Source organism: Pelophylax lessonae (genome assembly GCF_965119305.1).
Source record: "Pelophylax lessonae genome assembly, chromosome: 4".
NCBI classification, from domain to species: Eukaryota; Metazoa; Chordata; class Amphibia; order Anura; family Ranidae; genus Pelophylax; species Pelophylax lessonae.
Window position 1 is genome coordinate 20629129 of NC_138771.1, and position 22152 is coordinate 20651280.

The 22152-nt window shown below is 46.4% G+C and overlaps 3 protein-coding genes across 3 annotated transcripts in view; 1 reads left to right on the top strand and 2 right to left on the bottom strand.

Moving 5' to 3' along the window:
- HACD3 (3-hydroxyacyl-CoA dehydratase 3) overlaps nt 1–4135 on the bottom strand; it is a 69647-nt gene extending 65512 nt beyond the window's left edge. The window contains exon 1 of the mRNA XM_082253461.1: nt 4006–4135. Within this exon, the coding sequence (XP_082109587.1) occupies nt 4006–4083 (78 nt within the window). The 5' untranslated portion in view covers nt 4084–4135. The remainder of the gene's footprint in view (nt 1–4005) is intronic.
- Nucleotides 4136–4246: 111 nt separating this feature from the next.
- The window catches only part of DPP8 (dipeptidyl peptidase 8), an 84597-nt gene continuing 66691 nt past the window's right edge, over nt 4247–22152 (top strand). Inside the window, exons 1-2 of the mRNA XM_082254184.1 lie at nt 4247–4503; nt 21515–21784. Coding sequence (XP_082110310.1) covers nt 4434–4503; nt 21515–21784 — 340 coding nt within the window. The 5' untranslated portion in view covers nt 4247–4433. The remainder of the gene's footprint in view (nt 4504–21514; nt 21785–22152) is intronic.
- LOC309554522 (lamina-associated polypeptide 2, isoforms alpha/zeta-like) lies at nt 17701–18828 on the bottom strand (the record flags this gene model as incomplete). The annotated part of the gene is made up of 1 exon (XM_082256272.1): nt 17701–18828. The coding sequence occupies one exon, from the start codon at nt 18826–18828 to the stop codon at nt 17701–17703; it is 1128 nt and encodes a 375-aa protein (XP_082112398.1).

A 22152-nucleotide genomic window follows, 5' to 3' on the forward strand; every position in this document is an offset into this window, starting at 1 on the left:
GGAGAGGAGGGGGAGAGGAGAGAGGGAGGGGGAGAGGAGAGGGGAGGGGGAGGGGGAGAGGAGAGGGGGAGAGGGAGAGGGAGGGGAGGAGAGGGAGAGGGAGGGGGAGAGGGAGGGGGAGGGGGAGGGGAGGGGGGAAGAGAGAGGGGGGGGGGGGAGGGGGAAGAGAGAGGGGAGGGGGAGGGGGAAGAGAGAGGGGAGGGGGAGGGGGAAGAGAGAGGGGAGGGGGGAGGGGGAAAGAGGAGGGGAGGGGGAGGGGAAGAGAGAGGGGAGGGGGAGGGGGAAGAGAGAGGGGAGGGGGAGGGGGGAAGAGAGAGGGAGGGGGAGGGGGAAGAGAGAGGGGAGGGGAGGGGGAAGAGAGAGGGAGGGGGAGGGGGAAAGAGAGGAGGGGGGAGGGGGAGGAGGAGAGGGAGGGGGGAAGAGAAGGGGAGGGGGGGAAGAGAGAGAGAGAGGTGGAGGGGGAAGAGAGAGAGAGAGAGAGAGAGAGAGAGAGAGAGAGAGAGAGGGGGAGAGGGAGGGAAGAGAGAGAGAGAGAGGGGGGAGGGGGAAGAGAGAGAGAGAGAGGGGGGGAGGGGGGAAGAGAGAGAGAGAGGGGGAGGGGGAGAGAGAGAGAGGGAGGGGAGGAAGAGAGAGAGAGAGGGGGAGGGGGGAAGAGAGAGAGAGAGGGGGAGGGGAGAGAGAGAGAGGGAGGGGGGAAGAGAGAGAGAGAGGGGGGGAAGAGAGAGGGGGGGGAAGAAAATGTCAGTGTGAGGAGAAAAAAAAATGAGATCGCAGCTGCCTTTCAGAAGGATATCGGTCCCGAAGAGGAGAGGGGCATCTGTGCCTACAAACCAGTGCCACCTACCAGTGCCCTCCAGGGCACTCTACCAGTGCCCCATCATGAGTGCAGCCCATAAGTATCACCTACCAGTGCCTATCACTGCCCATCAGTGCCATCTATTAGTGCCACCCATCAGTGCCACCCATCAGTGCCCCATCATGAGTGCTGCCCATAAGTGTCACCTACCAGTGCCTATGATTGCCCATCAGTGCCACCCATCAGTGCCCCATGAGTGCTGCCCAAAAGTGTCACCTACCAGTGCCTATGATTTGCCATCTGTGCCACCCATCAGTGCCCACCAGTGCCACCCATCAGTGCCTCATCATGAGTGCTAGGCATAAGTGTCACCTACCAGTGCCTATCAGTGCCACCCATTAGTGCCACCCATCAGTGCCACCCACCAGTCGCCTTATCAGTGTTGCCTATCAGTGCCGCCTCATCAGCGCACATCAATAAAGGAGAAAAATAACCGGTTTGCAAAAATTTTATGACTATAAAAACTTTTTTTTTCAAAATTTTCGGTCTTTTTTTGTTTGTTCAGCAAGAAATAAAAATAAAAAAATAAAAATACCACCAAAAGAAAGCTCTATTTGTTTGAAAAAAAAAAAAAAAAAATGATAAAAATGTAATTTGGGTACAGTGTTGCATGACTGCGCAGTTGTCATTCAAAGTGCTACAGCGCTGAAAGCTGAGAACTGGCCTGGGCAGGAGGGGGGGGGTTTAAGTGCCCGGTAGGCAAGTGGTTAATCCACTTGCCGACTGTAGGCCGTAATAGGACTGTCCTCGGGTGGCAGTGGTTATACTGGGATGATGCCGGTAGCTACAGGCATGGAGCCCATACATTTGTTTTCCCCTGTTGGCACAAAATAAATATTCACGCACTCTCATTGGGTGAGCTGCAATGTGATCTCTTTTATATATTAATCCACCCCTAGAAGTGGAATGGATTGGAGTTTCTTTGTCATCTCTGATGATTCCAGAAAAGTCTGCAGACCCCAATCCTAACCCGGATCATTCCGGTGTGATTCCTATCCGCTGCTTCTACCAACCAACAAAAGCAGAAGACCGGCGGACTGATAACTTTGCAAACAGAAGTGAAATTTGCATCGGATGACGTCATGCAATTTCGAAGAAACATTCCACACTGAATGCAAACTGGGAGACACCCCGGAGCACCGAGACACACCCACAGGACACACCCACAGGACACACCCACAGGACACACCCACAGGACACACATAATTATAAAGATTGTTAAGTCTTGTTTGTTTTTAAAATAACAAACATGTTCTACTTCCCTCCTCTGTGCAGATGGTTTTGCCCGGATCCTCCTCTTCTAGGGTCCCTCTTCTGCTCTCCTGGCCCCTCCCACCTATTCATTGACCCCACAGCAAGCAGCTTGCTATGGGGACACCCAAGTGAAGTTACAGCTCCCTGTATCCATTAAGACACAGAGCTGCTGTTCCACCTCTCTCTCCTGATTGGCTAACTGACTTTGACTGCAGTGGGAGCCAATGGCTCCACTGTTGTGTCTCAGCCAATAAGGAGGGAGAATCCTAGATGGCCAAAGGGACTCATGGACATCGCTGGGTCAAGATGGGGCTCAGGTAAGTATTTGGGGGAGGGGGGGCTGCTACACACAGAATGCTCCTTCTGCCTTTATAACTTCTTTAGGAGGCTACATTTGGGGGTCAAGTCAAAGCTTTTAGGAAGGCAAAGGAAAGAGTTAGACTCCTCATAGTCAGCAACATAAAATAGAAACCTAAAAACCCTCACCCCTCCATCTCTGCACCTTCACCCCTCCATCTCTGCACCTTCACCCCTCCATCTCTGCACCTTCATCCCTCCATCTCTGCACCTTCACCCCCTCCATCTCTGCACCTTCACCCCTCCATCTCCGCACCTTCATCACTCCATCTCCGCACCTTCACCCCCTCCATCTCCGCACCTTCACCCCCTCCATCTCCGCACCTTCACCCCTCCATCTCTGCACCTTCACCCCCTCCATCTCTGCACCTTCACCCCCTCCATCTCTGCACCTTCATCCCTCCATCTCTGCACACTTCACCCCCTCCATCTCTGCACCTTCACCCCTCCATCTCCGCACCTTCATCACTCCATCTCCGCACCTTCACCCCTCCATCTCTGCACCTTCACCCCCTCCATCTCTGCACCTTCACCCCTCCATCTCCGCACCTTCACCCCTCCATCTCCGCACCTTCACCCCTCCATCTCCGCACCTTCTCCCCTCCATCTCTGCACCTTCACCCCCTCCATCTCCACACCTTCACCCCCTCCATCTCCGCACCTTCACCCCTCCATCTCTGCACCTTCTCACCTCCATCTCTGCACCTTCACCCCTCCATCTCTGCACCTTCACCCCTCCATCTCTGCACCTTCTCACCTCCATCTCTGCACCTTCACCCCTCCATCTCTGCACCTTCACCCCTCCATCTCCGCACCTTCACCCCTCCATCTCTGCACCTTCACCCCTCCATCTCCGCACCTTCACCCCTCCATCTCCGCACCTTCACCCCTCCATCTCTGCACCTTCACCCCTCCATCTCTGCACCTTCTCACCTCCATCTCTGCACCTTCACCCCTCCATCTCTGCACCTTCACCCCTCCATCTCCGCACCTTCACCCCTCCATCTCCGCACCTTCACCCCTCCATCTCTGCACCTTCACCCCTCCATCTCTGCACCTTCACCCCTCCATCTCCGCACCTTCACCCCTCCATCTCTGCACCTTCACCCCTCCATCTCTGCACCTTCACCCCTCCATCTCCGCACCTTCACACCACCTCTACCCCTCCAGTTCCATTCATCTACACCTCCATCTCTGCACCTCTACATCGATGTACAGGGGGGGGGGGGGTACCAGGTGCAGCGAGCCCCCTCCTCTTCCACTATCCCCCCCACTGCTGTCCGCAACCCCCCATCTCTTCTCCCTCAAATCCCCTCTGATCCCCCCCATGCCCCCTCATGTTCACCCATACTTTTCCTATGTCCTCTTCCCTATCCCTGTGCACCCCCCCCCCTCCCCCCCCCATCTCCTTTCCCCTCCCCCTCTTGCTCTCTCCCCTCCTCTATATACCTCCCTGTGCCTCTCCTGTATTGTAGTGAGGTTATGGGGGGGACACTCTGCACACCCCTCATTGTGAATATCTCCCCTCCCCCCGGTACCTGCACATCGCTAAGCTCCACCCTCAGGTAGATCTCATTGTGTCGCTGCGCCCAGAACACCGGAGGGGTGAGACTCATCTCCGCTCCGCTCACCGACCGACCGAACTGTCACTGCACCACCTGGAGGCGGACCGGAGAAACTCAGCCGTCCATCCCACAAAAGGGCAAACCTTTCCAGTCACTTCCGTCCGCCATGATGAGTGAGGGCAAAAAATGATCCCCGGGCAGCCATCTTGACTAAGGGAAAGAAGCCAGTACTTGGTTTCCTGGACAGAAGGGGAGCGATTTTCAGCAATCACCAATCCACAACCGAGGTCACCCCACAGGAGTGATATTGTGACGGGGGATCTCCTGTCCCCGGGAATGGAAGAGACATACTGACCGATCCTTATTACATCATCACAGGGGACGGGCCCTGATCCGGGGGAATGCTGAGAAAAGCTCCATTCATCCGTCCTCCCAACACAGGTACTCCCATCATCCGTCCTCCCAACACAGGTACTCCCATCATCCGTCCTCCCAACACAGGTACTCCCATCATCCGTCCTCCCAACACAGGTACTCCCATCATCCGTCCTCCCAACACAGGTACTCCCATCATCCGTCCTCCCAACACAGGTACTCCCATCATCCTCCCTCCCAACACAGGTACTCCCATCATCCATCTTCCCAACACAGGTACTCCCATCATCCGCCCTCCCAACACAGGTACTCCCATCATCCGTCCTCCCAACACAGGTACTCCCATCATCCGCCCTCCCAACACCGGTACTCCCATCATCCATCTTCCCAACACAGGTACTCCCATCATCCGCCCTCCCAACACAGGTACTCCCATCATCTGTCCTCCCAACACAGGTACTCCCATCACCCGTCCTCCCAACACAGGTACTCCCATCATCCGTCTTCCCAACACAGGTACTCCCATCATCCATCCTCCCAACACAGGTATTCCCATCATCCGTCCTCCCAACACAGGTACTCCCATCATCCGTCCTCCCAACACAGGTACTCCCATCATCCGTCCTCCCAACACAGGTACTCCCATCATCCGTCCTCCCAACACAGGTACTCCCATCATCCGTCCTCCCAACACAGGTACTCCCATCATCCACCCTCCCAACACAGGTACTCCCATCATCCGTCTTCCCAACACAGGTACTCCCATCATCTGCCCTCCCAACACAGGTACTCCCATCATCCATCTTCCCAACACAGGTACTCCCATCATCCGCCCTCCCAACACAGGTACTCCCATCATCCGTCCTCCCAACACAGGTACTCCCATCATCCGCCCTCCCAACACCGGTACTCCCATCATCCATCTTCCCAACACAGGTACTCCCATCATCCGCCCTCCCAACACAGGTACTCCCATCATCTGTCCTCCCAACACAGGTACTCCCATCACCCGTCCTCCCAACACAGGTACTCCCATCATCCGTCTTCCCAACACAGGTACTCCCATCATCCATCCTCCCAACACAGGTATTCCCATCATCCGTCCTCCCAACACAGGTACTCCCATCATCCGTCCTCCCAACACAGGTACTCCCATCATCCGTCCTCCCAACACAGGTACTCCCATCATCCGTCCTCCCAACACCGGTACTCCCAACACAGGTACTCCCATCATCCATCTTCCCAACACAGGTACTCCCATCATCCATCCTCCCAACACAGGTACTCCCATCATCCATCCTCCCAACACAGGTACTCCATTCATCCGTCCTCCCAACACAGGTACTCCCATCATCCGCCCTCCCAACACAGGTACTCCCATCATCCCCCAACACAGGATACTCCCATCATCTGCCCTCCCAACACAGGTACTCCAATCATCCGTCCTCCCAACACATTTACTCCCATCATCCGTCCTCCCAAAACAGGTACTCCCATCATCCGCCCTCCCAACACACAGGTACTCCCATCATCCGTCCTCCCAACACAGGTATTCCTATCATCCGCCCTCCCAACACAGGTACTCCCATCATCCACCCTCCCAACACAGGTACTCCCATCATCCGTCCTCCCAACACAGGAACTCCCATCATCCATCCTCCCAACACAGGTACTCCATTCATCCACCCTCCCAACACAGGTACTCCCATCATCCGTCCTCCCAACACAGGTACTCCCATCATCCGTCCTCCTAACACAGGTACTCCCATCATCCACCCTCCCAACACAGGTACTCCCATCATCCACCCTCCCAACACAGGTACTCCCATCATCCGTCCTCCCAACACAGGTACTCCCATCATCCACCCTCCCAACACAGGTACTCCCATCATCCGTCCTCCCAACACAGGTACTCCCATCATCCGTCCTCCTAACACAGGTACTCCCATCATCCACCCTCCCAACACAGGTACTCCCATCATCCGTCCTCCCAACACACGGGTACTCCCATCATCCGCCCTCCCAACACACAGGTACTCCCATCATCCGTCCTCCCAACACAGGTATTCCTATCATCTGTCCTCCCAACACAGGTATTCCCATCATCTGTCCTCCCAACACAGGTACTCCCATCATCCGCCCTCCCAACACAGGTACTCCCATCATCCGTCCTACCAACACAGGTACTCCCATCATCCGCCCTCCCAACACACGGGTACTCCCATCATCCGCCCTCCCAACACAGGTACTCCCATCATCCGCCCTCCCAACACACGGGTACTCCCATCATCCGCCCTCCCAACACAGGTACTTCCATCATCCGTCCTCCCAACACAGGTATTCCTATCATCAGTCCTCCCAACACTAATATTATATTTATTCTATAATGTAATATATAATAGAATATGAAATAATTTACAATAGAATTCATTTTATAATTGATCATTTTTATAAAATAATAAATAATAAAATATAATATCTTTCTTATTTTATATTATCCTATAAATTGTATTAAATATTATATTTATTCTCTAAAAAATATATATAATAGAATATACATACATTTATTTTGATATAAAATATATATAAGTTAAAGCATTTTTTTTTTTTTAAATGCTCCGCTGGGATCGTTAGAGCTTCTACTTTATGATTTTAAAAATGTTAATAATTTGTTCCTTCTTCTTTCTTTTACATCAATAAAATCTTAACTGATCTGGGAAGCAGGCAGGGGCCATTGAGGTTGTGGGCATCTGAAGCCTGTTTGTGTTTATTTCCTGGAATTCGGTGCAGCTGGCTACCCAGCATGCACCGCCCGATCTCGACACTGCACGGCGCAGTTTCTTCCCATGAACTCCTGGGGTAGATGACACCGATATCCCAGGAGCCCATGGGAATCGCCTTATGACAACATCGCCTAGGCGGCCGGGACCGGAAGTGCCGCGTACACAGATCAAAAGAAGATATTTAAACATTACCGCTTGCTGACCTCCCCACGCAGATTTACTGCGGCAGGGCGGCTCGGCTGCGTATAATCACGTAGATCTACAAGATTATGTGCACGCGGCTTTATCGGCGTGTGCGCTCCCCCGGAGCCACGCTCACGCTGCAATTAGACACAGCAGGAGTCAGACCGTGGGAGGGGCGGGCGCGATCACCGCTGGTCTCCCCGGAATCTTCGGCTAGAATGACAGAAGAGCCACCTGCCTATGTAAACAAAGCAGGCGGCTCTTCTGTCAGAGAGGCAGGGAAAGCTAAGCTGAATAACCGATTTCTCCCTGCCTCTGTCCAACGCATCCCCCCATACAGTTAGTAAGCACATCTAGGGAACACATCTAACCCCTTAACCCCCCTACCTGCCAGTGTCATTATTACAGTAACAGTGCCTATTTTTAGCACTGATCACTGTAGTAATGTCACTGGTCCCCCCAAAAGTGTCAAAAATGTCAGTTAGGTGTCCGATCTGTCCGCCGCAATGTCACAGTCCCGCTAAAAATCGCTGATCGCCGCCATTACTAATAAAAATAAAAAGTCCAAAAATCTATCCCATAGTTTGTAAGCGCAAACCAATTAAAATACGCTTTTTGGAATTTTTCTTTACCAAAAATATGTAGCAGAATACAAATTGGCCTAAACTGGTAAAAAAAAATTGATATTTTAATTTTTTTTTATTGGGAATGTTTTATTGCAGATTGTAGAAAATATTGCGTTTTTTTTTTTTTTTCGAAATTGTCGCTTTTTGCAATATATTTAACTCCATAATATAATAAAATATAAATATAATATAAATAATATATAATTTATTTTATATTATACTGGATTTGTATTATATTTAATTCCATAATGTAATATATAATAGAATTTAAAAATAATACAAATAATATATAATTTTTTTGATATTATACTGGATTTGTGTTATATTTAATTAATGTAATATATAATAGAATATAAATATAATACAAATAATATATAATTGATTTTATATTATACTTGATTTGTATTATATTTAATTCCATAATGTAATATATATAATAGAATATAAATATAATACAAATAATATATAATTTTTTTTATATTATAGTGGATTTGTATTATATTTAATCCTATAATGTAATATATAATAAATTCTATATTATTTGTATTATATTTATATTCTATTATATATTACATTATAGAACTAAATATAATACAAATCCAGTATAATATAAAATAAATTCTATATTATTTGTATTATATTAATATTCTATTATATATTACATTATAGGATTAAATATAATACAAATCCAGTAAAATATCAAATAAATTCTATATTATTTGTATTATATTTATATTCTATTATATATATATATATATATATATATATATATATATATATATTACATTATGGAATTAATTATAATACAAATCCAGTATAATATAAAATAAATTCTATATTATTTGTATTATTTTTATATTCTATTATATATTACATTATAGGATTAAATATAATACAAATCCAGTATAATATCAAATAAAGTATATATTATTTGTATTATATTTATATTCTATTATATATTACATTATTAAATGAAATACAACTAAAATACAGTAAAATATAAAATACATTTTATATTATTTGTATTATATTTATATTCTATTATATATTACATTATAGGATTAAATATAATACAAATCCAGTATAATATCAAATAGAATATAAATATAATACAAAAAATATAGAATTTATTTGATATTATACTGGATTTGTATTATATTTAATCCTATAATGTAATATATAATAGAATATAAAAATAATACAAATAATATATAATTTATTTTATATTATACTGGATTTGTATTATAATTAATTCCATAATGTAATATATATATATAATAGAATATAAAAATAATACAAATAACATATAATTTATTTTATATTATACTGGATTTGTATTATATTTATATTCTATTATATATATATATATATATTACATTATTGAATTAAATATAATACAAATCCAGTATAATATAAAATAAATTATATGTTATTTGTATTATTTTTATATTCTATTATATATATATATATTACATTATGGAATTAATTATAATACAAATCCAGTATAATATAAAATAAATTATATATTATTTGTATTATTTTTATATTCTATTATATATTACATTATAGGATTAAATATAATACAAATCCAGTATAATATCAAATAAATTCTATATTTTTTGTATTATATTTATATTCTATTTGATATTATACTGGATTTGTATTATATTTAATCCTATAATGTAATATATAATAGAATATAAATATAATACAAATAATATAAAATGTATTTTATATTTTACTGTATTTTAGTTGTATTTCATTTAATAATGTAATATATAATAGAATATAAATATAATACAAATAATATATACTTTATTTGATATTATACTGGATTTGTATTATATTTAATCCTATAATGTAATATATAATAGAATATAAATATAATACAAATAATATATAATTTATATTATATTTAATAAATGTATGTAAAATAAACTATATTATTATTGTTATTACTGTTATTATTGCAGAAGATTGTAGAGTAATGAGGGAATTGTGCGGGCAGGGTGTGCTGCCGCCTCCGGCCAGCAGGGGTCCCCAGCTTTCCCGCCTGGCGGCCTGATATTGTCCCGGAAGCGGAAGTGCGAGCCTCATAAGCAAGCAGCAGCAGCAGCGGCACCGGGGGGCCGGAGAGGAGCCAAGTCATAACCGGGGAGAAGAGAGAACAGGAGCCGGGCCCGGCCTCTTTCCCCGCCCGCTTCCCTCCATGCTAGGTGAGGGCTGTGTGTGGGGCGGAGGGGAGCAGAGCCGGGGCGCACAGGACACCGGAGGTGGGGGAGGGTGGGGTGTCTCCTCACAATGGATGTGGCCAGGGGATCTCCGCCCTGATCGGCCTCTGTGGCCGCCTCTGTGACCTCAGGCCGGGTGTGTGTCAGGGCGCCGGGCCTCATCTGTACGGGACACCTTCTATGGAGGAGAGTTGGAGCCTCTCTCTGTCAGGTGTTTTTTTTGTTGCCTCCCCCCCTCCCGTGTGTCCCCTAACACAGGAAGTGACTGCACATCTAAACGTTGTCTTGAATACAGGAAGTGAGGGGAAGAGTTGTGATGGGGTCACATGTTTCCATGACAACTGAGAGGGGTGAATTCCTTCATGTTTGAGAGATTGGCCCCTTGTTTCCTGTGTGACGTCAAACTTTACGCCGGGGACACAGGTTACCATGACAACTGAGACGCCGAGGTGGAGGGGCGGCGTGCGTTCCCTCGCTCTGGAGAGATTTCACCTCACTTCCTGTTTGGACTACAAGACCGGAAGTGATGGGAAACATTACATTGTGGAGTCTGGTTACCATGACAGCTGAGAGTGGGGGGCGTTCCTTCACTCTGTAGAGATTTACCCCTTACTTCCTGTTAGGTGTACAAGACAAGAAGTTAAGGGAAACGTTACATTGGGGCTGCCGGTTACCATGACAACTGAGGGAGGTTTTCCTTTGCTCTGTAGAGATTTTCCTCTTACTTCCTGTTGGGTGTACCAGACAGGAAGTTAAGGGAAATGTTACATTGTGGACACTGGTTACCATGACAACTGAGGGAGGCGGGCGATTCTACGCTCTGAAGAGATTTCACCCCACTTCCTGTTGGGTCTATAAAACCGGACGTGAGGTTAACCTTTTTGTTGGGGAAGCTGGTTACCATGACAACAGAGAGTGGGGGTTGTTCCTTCGCTCTGTAGAGATTGACCCCTCACTTCCTGTTGGATCTACAAGACAGGAAGTTAAGGGAAACGTTACATTGGGGACACTGGTTACCATGACATCTGAGAGAGGGGCGCATTCTTTCTCTCTGGAGAGATTTCACCTCACTTCCTGTTGGGTCAACAAGACAGGAAGTAAGAGGGTAAAATGTAATACATTTCCCCCATATTAACCACTTCCAGCCTGGGCAATTCTGACTATTCTCTCCTACATGTAAAAATCTGTATGTTTTAGAAAAATATGAATCCCCAACATTAAAAAAATAAATAAATATACATATTTGTTTAAGCAGAGGCCCCAGAGAATAAAATGGCAGTCATTGCAATTTTTTAATGTCATGTGGTATTTGCAGAGTAATTCTTCCTTTTTTTTTGGGGGGGGGGGGGTGGGGGGATACACTTTAATGAACCTAATTGCAAAAGCAAAAAAAAAAAATGTTTTTATTTTTTTGGGTAAAATATGAAAGCTGATGTTATGCCAAGTAAAAAGATACCAAACGTGTTTGGGCTCTTTCACACGGGCGATCCAATCAGATCCGCCTGTCAGTTTTTTAGGCGGATCTGATTGGATCCTCCATGCAGCTCTATGGGGCAGCAGATGTCAGCGGAGACACCTCCACTGACACCCGCTGCCATCCGTATCCGATCCTGTCCGTGAAATCTGGACGGATGGAAACCCTATTTTTCCATCCGTTCAGTAATCGGATCGGATTGGATGAGAGCGGACAGGCGGTCCGCTCTCATCCGATCCCCCATAGAGGGCAGCGGGGGCTGAGACACCTCCCTCTCCGCTCTGCAAGCGGAGATGGAGCTGTCATCCGCCGGCTCAGCGGGGATCGGCGGATTGATCCCCGCTGAGCAGCACGGATCCGCCTACGGAGGCGGACCGTGTGAAAGAGCCCTAACACTTTAAAATTCTGTCTGCCCGTGGAATGGCGACAAACTGCGGTACTTAAAAAATCTCCATAGGCAATGCTTTAAAATATGTTTACAGGTTACCGGTTTAAAGGTAAAGAGGAGGCCTAGCACTAGAATTATTCTTCTTGCTCTGACAATCACAGCCATACCTCATTGCATATGCATGCACAACCTACGTATGCGTTCACTTCTGGGGGGTGGGGGGCGCTTTCTATTTTTTTTTTCAAGTCTACCAGAGACTTGTTCAGAGACTTGTTCAGAGACTTGTTCAGAGACTTGTTTAGAGACTTGTTTAGAGACTTGTTTAGAGACTTGTTTAGAGACTTGTTTAGAGACTTGTTTAGAGACTTGTTTAGAGACTTGTTTAGAGACTTGTTTAGAGACTTGTTTAGAGACTTGTTTAGAGACTTGTTTAGAGACTTGTTTAGAGACTTGTTTAGAGACTTGTTTAGAGACTTGTTTAGAGACTTGTTTAGAGACTTGTTTAGAGACTTGTTTAGAGACTTGTTTACTAGCCGGTTCACACTACCGCGACCAGAAAGTCACCCCGTGAAGGAGCGACTTTTTAGCGTGACTTTAGAGACTTGTTTAGAGACTTGTAAGCGACTTGTGCACTACTTTGAAGAGACTTAAATGATAGGCCACTTTGTCTGTGGGGAATGCCTGGCTAATCTTTTTCTTCTTCCTGGAAAGTCTGATCACAGTCGCTTGAAAATAGATAAGGATCCGACTTAGAGGCGACTCCCATTGAAGTCTATGGGCACAAGTCGGATAGAGGTCGCCTTAAAGTAGTACAGGAACCTTTTCTGAAGTCGGAGCGACTTCAGTAGTGCATATTAAGACGGCTCTCATTCATTTACATTGAATTTGTGATGACAAGCGACTTGAGGGCACACAAGTCGTGTCCCAAGTCGGAGTAGTGTGAACCAGCTAGTTTTTTTTTTTTTTTTTTTTGTTTTGTTTTTGTTTTTTCACTTTTATTCCTATCACAAGAAATGTGAACGTCCCTTGTGATGGAAATAATGGATGACAGGTCCTCTATATGGAAATATCAGGGGTCTAGACTCCATATCCCTCCTTTACCCTGGAAAGCATGAGCTTAAAACATCTAGAAAAAAAAATACAGAATATAAAAAAAAAAAAAGTTTTCTGTTTTTTAAAATTCTATTTCTAATTTCAAATAATCTTTCTTCATAAACTGAAGTGTATATCAATTGGTTTGTGGTAAAGTCATAGCATCTACAAACAATGGGATATATACTGGAATTTACACGGCTATAGACACTGTACTATATTGGCGGTGATCAGCGACTTATAATGTGACTGTGATAGGGTGGCAGACAATCTGGTGCTCACAGACACTTGCTAGGAAGGTCACTAACTAGAGCTGCACTATTTTGGATAAAATGAGAATCCAAATTTATTTACTTGGAATAAAGATCACGGTTCTCGGCGTAACATTCTCTTTCACGTTATACTAAAAAATTGGGCTTTTTTTTTTTTTTTCATTCATTAAAGTGTATTTTTTCCCAAAACCATTGCATTTGAAAGACTTCGGCGCAAATACCGTGTGACACAAAATATTAAAACAACCATCGTTTTATTCTCTAGGGTCTTTGCTAAAAAAAAAAAAAAAAATGTGTGTGTGTGTGTGTATATATATATATATATATATATATATATATATATATATTTATTTAATGTATGTTTGGGGGTTCTAAGTAATTTTCTAGCAAATACTGATTTTTAACTACTAAGCAACAAATGTCAGAAAAAGGCTTAGGCCCCTTTCACACTGTAGAGTCCGTCGGCAGACTCAATTTTTCTCAGCGGGGGGATCGATCCGCCGTTCCCCCCAGTGAGCAGGCGAATGGCAGCTCTGTGCTGTGTGCGGAGACAGAGCTGTCAGGTCCCCGCTGTTCTCTATGGGGGAATTGGTTGAGAACGGACTGTCTGTCCGTTCTCATCCGATCCGCTGGACGGATGGAAAAAACGGAAAATTGTTTCATACTTACCCTAATTTTCCTTTCCTGGTGCCTATCCATGGCAGCATACTAGTGATAGAGCCCCGCCTCTACTCCTCCCTCAGGACTAGTGAGTAGCATAAAAGAAAGGCCCAGCCCCCTGTCCCATCATTCTCTGTCATATAGAATACCAGGGGTGGGAGCATATGCTGCCATGGATAGGCACCTGGTGCCTCCATGGCAGCATACTAGTGATAAATAACTAGCAAGACAAATGGGTGGGTAATGCTAAATATGCAAATCTTTAATTGGACAAAGACATGGCCGACTGAATAGTCCTTCTGCCGAACTCCACAGTTGTAAGCGACCCTGGGTCGATACGATAATGTTTGAAGAATGTATGACGTGATGACCATGAGGCGGCCCTGCAAACCGTCTCGAAAGAAACGTTGGCCCTTGCCGCCCAGGAAGCCGAGACTGCCCTAGTAGAATGAGCTCTTACTTGTGAAGGTGGAGATAGCCCCTTGACTTTATAGGTTTTCTGGGTGAGCTTGATGATCCATGATGATAGAGTCCTCTTGGTGGACTCTTTGCCCCTGTTTTTCCCAAAGGGGATAACAAACAGACTGTCAGACTGTCAGAATGAGCTTGTGATTTCCAGCTAAGCTCGAAGAACTCTAGAGATGTCTAGGTCGTGCTGAGTTGCATCTGTGTTTTGGAAAACCGGAAGGGCCCAAGGTTCTAGAAGATGAGAAGAGGAGGAGACCTTGGGGATGAACCCCTGCCTAGGGCGAAGTTCGACCCTGTCCGGAAAAAAGGTGATGTGATCCTCACTTATTCCTAGGGCATGTAGCTCGGAGACTCGTCTGCCGGAGGTGATGGCCAAGAGGAAGGCAGTTTGCAATGACAAGTTCCAAAGAGAGGCCTGTTCCACTGGAGAAAATGGGGGGTTACAAAGAACTTCCAAGACCAGGGAAAGATCCCACTGTCGAAAAGAACGTCTAACGGGAGGACGAATTTTCAACACTCCTCTTAAAAAGGTAACCACTAGAGGATCTTCGGCCCATCTCTTGTTGGTCGCAGCCGAGATTGCTGCTACCTGTACTTTGAGGGAGCTTAGTCCCAATCCTAAGTACAATCCTGTCTGTAAGAAGGCTAAAACTTGAGAGGTAGAGGGGAGGACGGGGTTGAAGTCCTGCCCCGCGGCAAACGCTAGGAATTTGTTCCACACTTTTGAATAGACCGCGTTGGTAGAGGGCTTCCTGGCCTTCAAAAGTGTTGAGATGACTTCAGGAGTACATCCTAAGGCCTGAAACCTTTGCCTTTCAGTTTCCAAACCCGCAGATCTAATCTCTGCAGGTTCGGATGATACAGTCCCTGCTGGGACAGTAGGTTGGGAAAATGTGGAATCCTGATGGGGGGTTCCACACTGAGATGGATGGCTAGAGGGAACCACGGTCTCTTCGGCCAGAAAGGGAGTATTGCCAGGACTTGTACTGATTCTGTGAGAAGTCTCCGGAGAAACTTCAGAATCAGTGGGCGGGGAGGAAAGGCATAAGCTGTCGAGAAATTCCATGGGCATGTCAGGGCATCGACTGCTTCCGACTGAGAGTAGGGGAGGCGAGAGTAGAACCTGGGGAGTTTCGAGTTGTCCGGAGTGGCAAACATGTCCACTTGAGGAGGGTACCAGAGGTTGGTAATTTGGAGAAAAACTTGTGGATGTAGCGACCACTCGTTGTTGTCTGCGAACCTCCTGGATAAAGCGTCTGCCACTGTGTTCAGCCGGCCTGGAATGTAAACGGCCCTGAGATCTCGTAGGTTCCTTTCTGCCCACAGCATAATGGGTTCGACCTCCCGGAGGAGGGTCCTGCTGCGAGTACCTCCTTGTCTCAGCAGGTATGCCACTGCTGACTTGTTGTCTAATCTCAGGAGGACTCTGTGGCCTTGGAGGAGGGGTGCCAAGGAAATCAGAGCTAGAAATGCCGCTCTAAAGGCCCGTACACACGTACGGATCGTCGTCATACAAACGTCGGCGGACGAAAGATCTGCCGATTGTACGCGTGTTAGTATGGTGCCTCCGACAGCTGTCTGCGCACAATCCGGGGACAAGAGTCTTTCTTGCAAACATGAAAATTTTTGTCTGCGGACACCAGAACGGACGATTGTTCGCCTGTCAGTACAGAAATCAGCCGACAGACCGCAGATTTGCAAGACTGGGCATGCTCAGAAAATAAAAAACACAGGGAAAGTTAACCATTACATGACATCACTTCTGCAGTCAGCTGAAGTCTGCGGACAAAATTCTTGTGCTGTCCTTGTGCTGTCTTTGCACTTTTCAACAGACACCGACATCCCGGGGAGAAAAGACGAACGTTTGTATGACGACGATCCGTACGTGTGTACGGGGCTTTAGTTCCAGCACGTTGGATACCACTCCTTTGGTTGAGTGGGACCATCTTCCCTGAAGCTTGACCTCCCCGCAATGGGCGCCCCATCCGTGCCCACTCGCATCGGACGTAAGGATGGTCCAGTTGAATGAGCCTAGGTGACGGGGGTTGGCAAGATTTTCCTTCTTCGTCCACCAAAACAAGCTTCTGCGCATTAAGGCGGTCACTCGGATTTTCTGGGAGAGGTGTTGTTTCCTCCATTGTGACAGAAAACCTGTTTGGAAGAACCTCAGGTGCCAGTGGGACCATGGCACCATGGGAATACAAGAGGACATTGTGCCGACTAGACTCAGACACTGAGAGGCCGTCAGATGAGTACTCCGAATTACAGTGAACATCCTCCGTATGATAATATCCATCTTCTGGCCAGGTAAGGACACTGTCCCCACTTGGGTGTTGAACATGGCTCCCAGGTAAACCATCTGTTGTGTCGGGGACAAGTTGCTTTTTTGAAAATTTATGAGCCAGCCGAACTCCTGCAAAGTCTGAAGGAGAATTTCCCTGTGGGATCTGAGTTGATCTGGATTGCTTGCCAACAGGAGAATGTCGTCCAGATAGTGGTACACTCTCAACCCTCTCTCCCTGAGGGGGGCTAGGACAGTTATCAAGGTCTTGGTGAACACTCGCGGAGACGTGCAGAGCCCGAATGGAAGGGCCTTGAACTGAAGGTGTATCTCGCCTACGGCGAACCTCAGAAATCTCTGATAAGTTGGGAAGATTGGGATGTGCAGGTAAGCATCTTGTAGATCGAGAGATATCAACCAATCTCCTGGTTGAATGACCTGGATTATAGTTTGCAAGGATTCCATTTTGAAGCTCTCGAGCTCTATATATCGGTTGAGCCTCTTGAGGTCTATCACCGGTCTCCAACCTCCCGTCCTTTTTTGCACTAAGAAAGTGGAGAATAGAAACCGGTGTAACACTCCCCCAATGGAACCGGTATGGCTGCACCTTGAAGCTGAAGATCTGTCAGGAATTGGGATAGTGCCAATGCTTTTGATGGCGAGGCTGGTATTCTTGACTCCTGAAACGATGCATGAGGAGGAGGATGAGTAAACACCCACCGGTGACCCAGATGGATTGTTGACAGAACCCAGGGGTCCTGACAACGCGAAGCCCAAATTGGGGAAAAAGGCCTGTAGCCTGGCTCCGACTGGGAGGGATTGCGACCTTCTGGCGTCAAAAAGGCTTCGTTGCCTCCTGGGGAGTGGTCAAAGCCTTGGTTTTGCGTGTGTTCAAAAAAGAGGCCTGGGTGCCTCTCCAGGGTCTTCTGTTATCCCTGTTCTGTCTAGCTTGCCTATAATCCCTGGAATTTGAGGGCCGGAATCTAGACAAATAGACTCTTGTCTTTTTGACTTTCCTGTCTTGGGGCAGGAGCCCAGACTTGCCTCCAGTTACCCTGGAAATTGCCTTGTCCATCTTTTCTCCGAAGAGGGATTTGCCGTCGAACGGAATCTTGCACCAACTCTGTTTGGACGCAAGGTCAGCTGTCCATGGTTTTAGCCAGAGGGCCCTTTTGGCCATTACTGTGTGGAGCATTGATTGTGCGGAACAGCGTATGGTATCAATAGCGGCCTCTCCGATGAAATCGGCCGATATTTTCAGTTCCTCCAGTGCCTTGACAATGTCTTCTTTAGGGACATTTTGGCGTAGCGCTGTCTCGACATTTTCCGTCCATGCCCTGATGGCATTGGAGACAGATGTAAGGGCAATAGCCGGTTTACAGGCTGCGCCCGAGGCCAGGTAGCTCCTTTTTAGGTCCAGATCTATTTTCCGATCTAGCGGATCTTTGAAGGAAGCTGCATCTTCCATAGGTAGTGTCACGTTTTTGGCGAGTCGTATGACTGCAGCATCCACCACCGGCATGGAATTCAATGATTGCGCTTCAGCCTCGGCTAGAGGGTAGAGTTTATTAAGGCGGCCCAATGAAAACTTTTTATCCGTCTTCTTCCATTCCTCTTCGATAATTTCTCTTATCTCGCCCATAAGAGGAAAGAATACTTGTTTCCTCTTAAGGAAGGGAAAATACGTTTTCGACTTAGGAGTGGGTTCTTCAGGATCCTCCCAGGCAATTGCTGTTTTTACTGCCTGAATAAAAGGTGGGATTAAGGCATAGTTAAAGCCTGACGGGTCCGACTCCTCTGCGGATTCTTCCGAAGGGTGACCTGAAGACGCCTCTCCCAGTAATGGAGCCGCAGCGTGTGAAGGGTTTATCCCCGAGGGGCCTGGAGCGCTATCATCCCTGTCCGGAACTTGAGCCGCCTGAGCGGGTACTAGAGTTGTCAACTCCGAAAGGGAATCCTTCATTGTCTGCTTTAGCAGATCCACCACTTGTTGGTTTTCCAACTCCCGGTTGGCTGCGTAGTCCCGAAAACAGTCCTGGCAAACTAGTTTTCTAGGTAAGGGTACCGCGCCACAAGACCAGCATTTCTTCCTTGATGAATGTGATGGCGTAGAAGGAGAGTGACGGTATCTTGACCTAGATCTTTCTGAGGATCTATAGTGGGAAGATCTTGATCTGCGATCTGGACTGTCATGGTCGCGGTGCCTCGAAGACTTCCCGGATCTTTTGGAGTGTGTTGGGCTGGAACAAAGGACACTTGTTAGTCCATACCAGCACTCTTTTCCTTCTTTCTTCAATACTTGCAGAAAGGTGGTCCCATACCTATTGTGAGGATCTTGGTTACGTGATAAGTGGCTCATCGTAGGGCGTTGCAGAAGGACCGGCTGTGAGAGGAAAACGCAAGAAGGAAAACAGAAAAAGGGAGAAGAAAAGAAGGAATAAAAAAAAAAAAAAAAACTGAATAAATGGGAATGAGGGCGGAGGGGTAAAAAAAAAAAAGTATTACAAAGTGCTACCTACCAAGGGCTTTAACAAGTCTGTAGGAGCAGGGAAAGATGCTGTCTTTCAGGTGGACAGCAGGTGGAATGGCCCTTTTAATAGGCAGAGCAGCCTAAGAGAGCACCAAACCCCTCCCCTTAGCTTCTGTGGGAACTCAGGGCAAAATTACACCTGGTTCCCACAACCAAGATGGCCGCCCGAGCCTCAACCGCACCGCGCATGCACCCGCGCATGCGCAGAGCGTTCCTCGTGCACGGCCCTACTCCCCGCCCTGCGAGGCGGTCCGCTGAGACGCCGAGACTCTGTGGAGTAAGGGGCGGCCTCGATCTGCATGGCGCTGCAGGGGGAATCCCAGGACTGGGAGCCATCTACACAGGATCGGATGTCTTCACAGAAAACTTAAAGGGACAGGCTGAAAAGGTAAGACAAAGGCAAGAAGGGAAAGGTAAGAGGAAGATAAAAATGAAAACAAACACAAACAACCAAACAAGTACTGGAAAACCTAAAGGGGAATCCAAAAAAAAAAAAAGACGGTCCTTGTGCAAAATCCTGCAAAGCCAAACATTTAAAGATTTTTTTAAAGAGACAGTGGCAGTATGCGTTCCTATGAGGAAACACTGCAAATTGTACCCCAAAGATCCACAGAAGGGGGTTCCCGGCCTTATTAGTGCTATGAGCGACCCAAGAACCGGGACTGCGCACAGGAGAGGCTGAACCCGGCGGAAAGCTGCCTGGAGGCAGAGGTATGGACATACTGCTTATTCTTCACCAGTCAGGAAGGTATGAGGAAAAAAAGAATGATGGGACACAGGGGGCTGGGCCTTTCTTTTATGCTACTCACTAGTCCAGAGGTAGGAGTAGAGGCGGGGCTCTATCACTAGTATGCTGCCATGGAGGCACCAGGAAATAGGGTTTCCATCCGTCCAGATATGACAGATTGGATATCAGTGGACATGCGCAGTGTGCATCCGGCTGTGTCACAGCCAGGTGCCCACACTAGAGATGCCGGTGCTGCGGGAAGAAGAGGGAGAGGAGCGAGGCTTCCGCCAGCCGCATGCCTGGATCCTGGGACAGGTGAGTGTTTATTAAAAGTCAGCAGATACACTTATTGTAGCTGCTGACTTAATAAACACAAAAAGGGGTGGAACTCCGCTTTGAGTTCGGGAGGGGGGTGAATCGAGTTTGCGATTTTTGGGGCAATCATGGGGGTTAACTGTGTGCCTAACTTTGTGTAATTTGTGCTGCTTTTACTCACAGATTTCCCTGCTTTTCAGGGAGAAGAAACTGTGTTACTCAAATTTGACAATTGCGCCGTCATGCAATACTTTACATAAATAAAATTTTATATAATTTTTCCCAAAAATATAGCTTTCTTTTGGTGATATTCGATTGCCTCTGTTTTTTTTTTTTTTTTGTATTAGACACAGGAAGAAAAAAAAAAAAAAAAACAAATTCAAAATAAACTAGAACAATATTTTTTACTTTCTGTTATTAAACATTTCCAATAAAAAAAAAAATGTAATCCAATTTCCTTATATTTGAAGAATTGATTGGTTTGCACAATATTTCTTCAAATTTAGGCCAATATGTTTTCTGTTGCATGTTTTTGTTAAAAAAAAAAAAAAAAATAAATTTCAATAAGCGTATATTGATTGTTTTGCCCAAAAGTTATAACGTCTACAAACAGATATAAACTATTTTTTTTTTTTTTAATGTAATGGTGGCAATCAGCGACTTAGAGTGGGACTGCGATATTGCAGAGGGCAGTTGGACACTAACTGACACTTTTTGAGGACCAGCGACACTAATATAGTCAGTGCTAAAAATATGCACTGTCACTGTACTAATGACACTGGCAGGGAAGGGTTAACATCTAGGGGTAAATGAGAGGTTAACGGAGTGCCTAACCAGTATAATGTGTTCTGCTTTTCCAGGGGGAAGAAACAGTCAGAGTGCTGTGTGTTTGTAAGCCGAATCGCAAAATAGGCCCTGGTCAGGAAGGGGGTAAAATCTTCCGGGGCTTAAGTGGTTAATGTGTCAGATTATGGGTACTGGTGGATCCGTCTCTCTAATATCTATAGGTGTGGGTGAAGGGTTCGGAGAGTTTGTTGGCTTGTATTAGAAATAATGACAATGGTACTTTTTCCACAGGATGCAACATGGCGGCAGCTATGGAGACTGAGCAGGTCGGAGTAGAGATTTTTGAGTCGGCAAGCAGCCATGGAAGCACAGAGCCCATCGGGGGAGACTCAAAGCCAGACCCCTTCTATGTGGAGCGCCATTCATGGAGCCAGATGCGGAAGCTGCTAGCAGACACCAGGAAGTACCATGGGTATATGATGGCCAAGGCCCCGCACAGCTTCACCTTTGTAAAGAGAAATGACCCAGATAGCCCTCACTCTGATAGAATGTACTATCTGGGTATGTGTAAGTAGATCCTTTTTGTGTTTATAATTGGACTTGTAGTGTGCGGTCTGTTAGTGTGATATGACGCTTCGCTGCTTGCTGTAAAAATATTGATCATGTAAACCAGAGGTCTCAAAACTTTCAAAACAAAGGGCCAGTTTACTGCCCTTCACACTTTAGGGGACCCGGACTGTAGCCAGTGGGAGTAGAAAATGCTCTAGCACCTGCTGGTGCTAAAAAAGATAGTTTGTGTCAGTGGAAGGAGTAGTGCCCCGTGGTTGGTGTCAGTGGGAGGAGTAGTGCCCCGTGGTTGGTGTCAGTAGAAGGCGTAGTGCCCTGTGGTTGGTGTCAGTAGAAGGAATAGTGCCCCGTGGTTGGTGTCA